Source organism: Vombatus ursinus, unplaced genomic scaffold (genome assembly GCF_900497805.2).
Source record: "Vombatus ursinus unplaced genomic scaffold, bare-nosed wombat genome assembly UNPS02004915.1, whole genome shotgun sequence".
Taxonomy (NCBI): domain Eukaryota; kingdom Metazoa; phylum Chordata; class Mammalia; order Diprotodontia; family Vombatidae; genus Vombatus; species Vombatus ursinus.
In genome coordinates, this window is record NW_020944693.1 from 311,045 (window position 1) to 320,341 (window position 9,297).

Consider the following 9,297-nt stretch of genomic DNA (forward strand, 5'->3'; position numbering starts at 1 on the left):
TAGACTGGGCCCCAGTAAACCAAGAGCAGGCCTCAGGGCAACTGAATCAGTGGCAGCAGTGGTAGTTTCCAGACCTCTCAGCCCACAGACTCTAACAACAACTTAGAAGGTCAGCAGGAAAGGTCTGCTGCACCTTGGGGAGAGTGCAGCACAGTGCAGCACAGGCCACACCAGTACAGACCAGGCCCCAGCAAACAGGAGCAGGCCTTGGGAGCCATTGAATCAGAAGCAATAGCAGTGGCTGTTTCTGGAGCTCTCAACCCACAGATGATAAGGGGGTTGAACAACTGGTCAGAAGGACATTACAGGGGTATCTTTGCTGGACATGGGGGCAGGACTCTGTTGCTTTGCCCATGCTCAGACCCAGGTTGTAGTCCTTGGTGCAGTCCCAGGGCACGGAGGAGCACTAGCACACCAGAGATTGTGACCACAGTGGAGCGAGTACTTTCTTCACAGTGCCAGGGCATAAAAGAGTGTTTGTGGTCACTCACAGACCTGAGCACAGTCCAGGAGAGTATTAAACATCTCTCCTTAGATCATACCACCCTGGAAAAACTGAAAACTTACAAGTCCCTAGAAGTATCTCTGAAAACAGCTGTAAAAAAACCTCAAAGCTTGGGACAGTGCCCCTTCCACCCTGGAAGTAGAGCCTTACTTTAACAAAGAGTTTAAAGTCAAGTAATAGGCTGGGAAAATAAGCAAACAACAGAAAAAATTCTGACCATAGAAAGTTACTATGGTGACAAGGGAGATCAAAACACACACTCAGAAGAAGATAACAAAATCAAAGCTCCTACATCTAAAAACTCCAAGAAAAAAAAAGTATGAACTGGTCTCAGGCCACAGAAGAACTCAAAAAGGATTTTGAAAATCAAGTAAGAGAGGTAGAGGGAAAATTGAGAAGAGAAATGAGAGTGATTCAACAAAACCATGAAAAAAGAGTCAACAGCTTAGTAAAGGAGAAACAAAAAATTGTGAAGAAGATAATACCTCAAAAAACAGACTAGACCAAATGGTAAAATTAAATTAGTCAAGGGAATGAAATGATTCCATGAGTCAACAATAAATACCAGAACAAAATTCAAAGATAAAAAAAAATCACAAAATGTTAGATATCTACCATAAAATAAAAAGTTGGAAAACAGTTTGAGAAGATATCATCTAAGAGTCAGGAAATGCCTGAAAACCTCAAACATAAAAAGGAACAGATACTATATTTCAAGAAATCATGCATTGAAACAACTGTGAAAAAAATGGAAAGTAGTTTGGAAGAAATTATGTTTGCTTCAGTATCTCATACCATATACCACAATAAATGAATACATAGGAACAAATGAATATATGGCATAGATTTAAAAGGTTGCATTATAAATATGTTAGAGGAACAAGAGAAAAGATCATTTACGCTGTTATGGAATGAAGAATTTATGATCAGAAAAGAGATAAACAGAATCAGAAGATAAAATGTAGAAAAGTTAAAAAGGTTATTTACTAATTTTCATCTCCATGTTGATGACTCCTAGATTTATATAGCCAATCCTCATGTGTTTCCTGAGCTCCATCACACAGCTCCAACTACCAATTGTCTATTTCAAACTGAATAATCCTTAAGCATCTCAAATACAATTAGTCCAAAACTGAGGTCATGTCTACAATAGAAGAGCTTGTAAAATTGGGCCACTGAGTTCTACCTTTATCTTTAATTGTATTCAGTCTACCTGGATAGAAAACCTCATACGTGCTCTCCCATTTGGGCCTCCTGGACAACTAGAATGAGTGTGGCACATGTGTCCTCACACCCTGTGTGTCATACTATGTTTACTGCTCAATATTAAAATCTTTGGTGAGTTATTAAAATTTTCTCTCTCTTCACTGAAAGCTTAAAGAATTTGGTCATCAATACTCAGTCATTAAGCATTTAATAAGCATCTACTATGTGCAAAGCACTGTGCTTAGCATTGGACAAAGATATTAATTCACTAACTACTGTTATTTCTTTATTCCAGGGCACAACCGTGATCCCATTGCTCTCCTCTGTCTTGTTTGACACAAAAGAATTCCCTAACCCACATGAATTTGACCCAGGGCATTTCCTGAATGAGGATGGCAGTTTTAGGAAAAGTGACTACTTCATGGCTTTTTCTATAGGTAAATTTTCTTTCTCATCTTTACCTCTAAATTTGAAATGAATCTGTCTCTACAGCGTCTTCTCCATTTGGCAGCTCCTCAATGTATTCTGAATAAACATTTCTGTTTTCTTTCCACATCTGTCACCAATGCTCACAAGATTCTTTTGTTTCTGTAACTAACATGATTGGGTATTACCTCAGAACACTTCAGCAAACTACCTTGGCCCTGAAAAATACTTACTGCCTTCTTTTCTTTTGCCTTTATATGTAACCTAGCTCTTAGAACATGGCTGCCACAGAATAGGTGCTAAATAAATGCTTATTGGGGAATTAATTGACTCATACCACACTATGGGAATTAGAGCACATGAGTGGGAAATAGAAAGAGTTGTATAACATGATTTATTTACTCCTTTACCTAATGATCATAATTGAATTGAGTTTATCTGATACAAGTTTATATTTTCTCTCATTACAACCATCTTAACATGTTTATCAGGTGCTCATCCTAGATCATTCACCTGTTCATTCATTCATTCAAATAATAAAAATATTACAAAGCACTTCATATAGTATATATAAGATCTATGTGGAGAGAGAGTATGGTGGAGGGAAAGAGTCAGCTTCAATGTCAACTTGATTCAAGTCCTGCCTCTGACACATCCTGGTTGTGTGACTCTAGTCAAGTCATTTAGACTTTAAGTCTTTGTGTTTAAAACTATAAGGTGCAAAACAGTTACTTATTTGTAGTAATAGAAGAAATTTTCTTGTTAGGGAAATCCTCATACTGATAAAATCATGGATGAAGATCAAAAAATTAAAAGTAGAAGCCATTGTGCTTGACAAAGAAAGATATTCAAAGACTAATGAAACATAGTCTGTAACTTTTAGGAAGTTATAAAATAAGTAGGAGAAAGAAAAAATTATACTAAAAAAAGAACATCATGAATGCATGAAGACTGTACTAATAATATCTAATAATATAATAGCTATTATATAGTGCTTTAAAGTTTCAAAGTGCTCTATCTCACTCGAACTTCTCAACAACCCTGAAAAGATAAGTGCTATGATTATCCTCATTTTACAGATGAGAAAACTGAGGCTGAAAGAGGTTAAGTAACTTGTACAGAGTCACACAGCTGGAAAGTGCCTAAGGTGAGATGTAAAATAAGTTCCAGGTTCCAAGTCCAATGCACTAGTTCACTGTGTCACCTAGCTTCCTAATTAGGTACTAACAAGGTGCTATGCTATTGGAGTAGAGGGGAGGTGCGTCAGATAAGATTTTCTGGGAATGGTAATATCAAAATGGATTTTTACATGAAGGCCTCTGAAGAGAATCTTGTCTTCTTTCAGGAAAACGGGCCTGTTTAGGAGAGGGCCTGGCTAAGATGGAATTGTTTTTATTCCTGGTCACCATTCTGCAAAACTTTACCCTCAAGGGTACCATGGATCCAAAGGAAATCAATGTCAAACCATGTTCTACTGGACTTCTCACTGTTCCTCCAAAGTTCCAGCTCTGCCTTCTTCCCCGCTAAGGATAAAAAAGTCACCTTTCAAATGCACCCTATTCTTTTCTCACCAAGATCCTAAATCTTTTATCTCTTGAAATTAACCAACCCTATTGAGGGGAAATGTAACATACTCATCATTGTCTTTTAACAGGTTCCAATTCTTATACACATATACAAGGAAAGGCAATAGATTAAAGAACTCCTTGTATACCTTCATGTCTGAGGATGGCATTATAGAATGGCATGAAGACACCCTAAGCATCTTCAGGGTCTAAATTATGCTGCATATTTCAAAAATTTTAGTTCAATAAAGCTGATTCACTTGTTCACACTGGAATTCACTCTGTGTCATGAGTCATTTTTTTTTCCTTCAACAATGCTATCTTGATGTTAAAAGGAGAAGATGGTTTAAGGCTGCAGAGACATGTCATGAAAAATTCTTAGATAAGTATCAGTTACTGTTCAGTAGCAAGCTGGCTTTTCAAAACAGAGATAATAGCAATAACTAGTTGTCACCTGATTCAATACAAAGAATATGCAAAGAGGATTATCAAGTCAAAAAATATCATCCAAGCAACAGTGCTGAGGGCAGGAAATATAAAATTGAATTTCTACAAGAAAACCATTGAGTACAATCTTGTCTTCTTTAAGGAAAACAGGCCTTTCTGAGAGAGAGCTTGGCTAAGATGGAAATATTTTCAGCCTAGTCACAGTTCTGTAAAACTTTCCCCTCAAGTCTATTTTTGACCTAAAGAAAACCAATAGCATGTTCTACTAGAATCATCAATGCCCTCAGACTACAAGAGAATTTAGAAAGCATAACAGCGGATTCCACTGAAGCCCCAACATGTCACGAGTGAGTCTTGCTACCCAGAACTTGTGCCTAGTCCGCCAATGACAGTGACTTTGTTGTGAAAGACCTGGCCATTACTAAAAGTGAAATTCCACTTGATATTCTTCTCTCAAAGGTTCATGAAGCCTCTACAATACTATTCATTTACTAAAGGTCAAACATAAGTGTTTATGATGCCAATTATTCTGTACTGGGTGATTTAAGGCTGGGCTGGAATTGAAGAGAAAACCAAAGGAATCAACTTCTGACTCTTCAACGTGGAACAGATGGGAACTTCAGGAGCATCAGAATTTGTAACCAAAAGAAGGAAAATAGTTTTGTGCAAGCAGCTATGTGATCCTGGGTAAATCACTTACAATCCACTAGTCACAGTGTTCCTTGAAGGCCAGGGGTGAGAGAGTATAGGCAGGGGTGGGGAATCACATAAGGTTTGGGGGATCATGCACAATTTATTTTGGTTAGAGCATATCCTTTATATAGGAAAGTAAAAGAAGACAAACACATATGAGATACTAAAGTCAACATAACAAGATACAAAAATAAGTTCTTATTATTTGCCAAAGTCAAGGAAGCATTGATAAAGCTGTCTGGCATTTTTAAGAACTTATTAATCAGAAGAAAACTGAGTACACTCTTTTGTATTACTTCTGCTTGAGGATCACTAAGGAGCAAGTGGTATGAAAAATCTGAATCAGGCCTGGCCTTCCCATGAACACAGCTTATGGCATAGGCCCTAACAAAGGCATCATTTTATTTAATTACTCCTTTAGGGACCACTTACAACACGAAACACTGGACAGTTTTCCCAAATGTCTGCCACAGAGGATGGAGAATCTTTTCACAGACCATTACAGATTCAGGATAAAACTTGCTTAGATGAAGTTGGTAGCCCTCATTGTGCTATATGTACTTATAGGATATTCTCAGAGTAGATATGCTATGACATCTATTTTGATTCACAGCTATATATGCTTTTGTATCTAACTGAGGAAGGAACTCAAAGGTTCAGAAACATGGAGGAGTATTATTCAAAGGTAAATATGAATGGTTTTGTCAAGATTCTTACTATAGATACATAGAGAAATAATATGAACCTAACACTTTAAATATTTACATTGATGATATAAAATATTTTCATGTGTCAGCAAGCATTAGTTTCAAATTACATTAATTTTTATGGAATTATAAACATATCTCATCAATAAACACAACTAAATAAACCCAAACAAAAAAGTCAAAATCAATTTATATCACTGGGTTTTATTTCAGATCTTGATTGCAACAGATGGTTGGAAAGTTGTTTTTTTTTTTTTCTCTTTTCTTGTCTCTCTTTCTCATAACCTTGTTCCTGGAATCAGAGTGAGATATAGATCCATTATGATGTGTTAGGAAGTTTATACCTTGGGAGTCAGGACATCTGGAATCTGATATTGAATTCCTCACTAATTCCTCTAGACAAATCCCTGTCTTTGTGGGCTCAGTTTACTCAAATATAAAATGAGGTAGGTGAACTAGATGCTATCTCAGGTTCTTTCCAGTTCCAAATCAATGATCCTATGCACCTAGACATACTCTCCCCTCAATTGCCATCCAGCAGCCATTTGAAGACCACTAGTTATGGGGAAATCACTACATTGAAAAACAGCTCTTTCCATTTCAGAAAGCTTGGTAAGGAAATCTTTCTCATATTATTAATAGCATAAAATAATTTTATAAGTGGGTAGATAATGAAATGTCACATAGAGTAAATTCACTTGTTCCTTGAAAATAGAAAAAAGTCACATGGGACATTCCCTAAAGAATAGAAGCACAACAAAATACTCTGATTTGAGAATATTGTGAACACTTTTTGCTTATCTTTCGGTATGATGAATTAAGGGGGAAAAGGAAATATTTTTACCCTGAAAACTTCCATAGAAAATTATCTAAGGAAATGTGGGAAATAAAATATTGCTTCTTTTATTTCTGCCTTTTCATTGCTTGTTTCGTTTTACAATTCTCTTTATTTTATTTTTTTTAGTATTTCTAATAACAATGCAATTTTAATTTGGCAAATTATGTAAATGTAAATTGCCATAGTCTCTGTTACAAATTGTTCATAATTAATATATTTCAGGGAAAGTATTCTAGAGGTTATACAGGTTGGTTAGTATATCCTTGGGGTCAAAAGTGTATCAATTTCATTTAAAAAAAACATCTTATTTAGATAGCAAATTATTTAAAATGAAATAAAATTGGGAAATACAATTCTTGTTCATTTTATGTCTTAAGTAATGCTCTTTTATTTGCTTGGTCAGTTTTGTTTTTTCTATTCATAGTGCAATTGTAATTGGCACTATAAATTGTAGAGGCAATAGCAGTTTGATTACTGAGCTGGTCTCTGGATCAGAAAATTGTGTGCCTCTGACATACAGCTCACTGAAAAGCAGAGACGGTGCCAATCTGAATTGGTAGAGGAAATTCTTTCACTGGGAATTCTGAATGCCAATGAAATCAAAGGCCTAATACCATCTATTTAGGGTTGATTTCAACTTGAAGAGTGATCATAAGAAAAGGAAGAAACAGTTCAAATCATGAGAACTTTAACAAAGTTTTGATTTAGTAAATTAAAGTGAAGTTTTACTTGTGTTTTAATTAGTCAGATATTGTTGTTTTTAATTATAAAGTTAGTAAATACCAACAAAAATAAGTATTCAAATATACAAAATAAAAAAATTGTTATTATACATAGTAATATAGAAAGGTAATGTAGAAAACTGGTTTTATGGTCAGAATGTCCTGGGTTCAAGTTCTAACACATTTGACCTTGGCTAAGAGCTTCATGTTCCACAAAGTGATAAATATTTCCTACCATTCCATGCACATTTGTTTGTTTTCTGTGTACTTCTTTACATATATCTATTAAATCCAGTTTCTTCAATAGTCTCTTCCTCTCTATACCTTCATTCTTCTGTATCTTTTGTTTAAATAGCTAAAGTTTCTTAGTTAAAATGTCTCATTCATTGCTTTCTATCCAATTTTTAAAAATCAGTAATTATTTCTTCATAAATTTGGTTGCTATATAATTAGGTGCACACATGTTTACCATTGATATTACCCCATTAGTAATGGAAAAGTTAACCCTAATGGTTCATTTTTCTTAATTCTTTTAAGTTAATCTTTGTCCTCTGTAATGATTGCAATTGTGATTTTATATATTTACCTGAAGAATAGTTAATTTGAGTCTTTCCTCAGAATGCATTTTGAAAAATATTACATATATTCCTTATAGTTAATTTTATGTTTGCTTATGGCTTTTGTTAGCATTACATTTTTAACACAGTTAAATTCAATCTATTTATATTTGATAATTTATGTTCTTATGATCACTCTACAGATGGAAATCCACCTCCCAATAGTCATAATAGTATTTTCTTCATTAAAAAAGTATCAATCAGCTAACATTCTGTGAGTGCTTTCTAATGTCATCATATGTTATTTCTATAGAAGATTAAAACTGATTGATTTCATTTATGCCACATTATTATTTTTAATTATTTATTTTTGTCAGAGAAAAATGTAAATTTTCCTATTTTTAATTACTAATTCTTTCACAAATTTCACATGCAAAACCACAGAAAAATAAACAAATTTCTAAAAATTCAAAAAATACTTTTATGTTAAACTTTATTTTACTCTTTCAAGTATTTATTTGCAATTTATTACTACTATTCTACTCTTATTTACAATCTTTTTTCCTTTGTTTATTTGCAACATCAACAATCAATTGATTCATACATATATGTATATATATATTCCTTTCCTATTTTTTACTCAAGTCAAACTGTATAATTCTGCAGTTAATAAAAACAATTCTTTTTTTATTACTCCTTCATTAGTTATTGAACTAAAGTGACAACTCAAAATCATAGTTGCAAAGGACATTTAATTAAAGTACCTAATTTGATGGCCCATCTTCGTAAGTTTCAACTATCATTAATACCCAAATCAAAAGTTACTTCTATTTTGGGCAATTTCTCAATGAATTTCTGAAAGTTATTCTTGCTTTTCAACGTTCAGGTCTTGTTTTCACAAAAGAATTCTTGGCTTTACTGGGATACTAATTTCTTCCACATCTCAGAGTTAGGAGAGACTTTAGGGATTACCCCAGTTTGATTGAAAGCTTCACAGGATTCCTGTCCCTAAAAAGCCTAATTTGAAGATCTGTAGTTAGAAAGAATCCACCTCCCTATTCAGTCCATTCCACTTTTGAATGGTTCTAATTGGTTGCTTTTCTTTACATGGTTTTAGTTTCCTTGAAGACAAATCTGTCTCTTTTCCATTTCTCACCTATGCTCTTACTTCTTGGCCTCTAGCTCCAATCCGAAAAAACTGAAATGCCTCTTCCACAGTCATACAAATTATTTTCCTTCTCATGAGCACTAGTAATTCTAGTTTTGCTACTGTTCTTCCTAAAATATCTCCACTGGGACTGAACACAATATTGTAGGTGGGCTATGAAGCATAATAGCATTTCCCTTATTCTCAACACTATGCAACTTAAGCTTAAGTACTGACTCATATTTACATTACAATCCACTAAAATTCCCAGATGTTTTTCAGATGAACTCCTATATAGACATGCTTCCCTCATCTTCCATGGAACACAAATTAGAGCAGGAGGGAATATTAGAGGTCATCTAGTCAAAACATTCATTTTATAGTGAGGAAAATCAAGCCAGGAGAGATTTAATGGCTTCCCCAAAATTACACAAGTATTTTTGTGGCAGAACTAGGATTTAATTCCAGATCTTCTCATTATAAA

The 9,297-nt window shown here is 34.4% G+C and overlaps 1 protein-coding gene across 1 annotated transcript in view; it reads left to right on the forward strand.

Moving 5' to 3' along the window:
- The window catches only part of LOC114028475 (cytochrome P450 2C23-like), a 30,497-nt gene extending 26,520 nt beyond the window's left edge, over positions 1 to 3,977 (forward strand). Inside the window, exons 8-9 of the mRNA XM_027842715.1 lie at positions 2,007 to 2,148; positions 3,483 to 3,977. Of these exons, the coding sequence (XP_027698516.1) occupies positions 2,007 to 2,148; positions 3,483 to 3,664 (324 nt within the window). The 3' untranslated portion in view covers positions 3,665 to 3,977. The remainder of the gene's footprint in view (positions 1 to 2,006; positions 2,149 to 3,482) is intronic.
- The last annotated feature ends 5,320 nt before the right edge of the window (positions 3,978 to 9,297 follow it).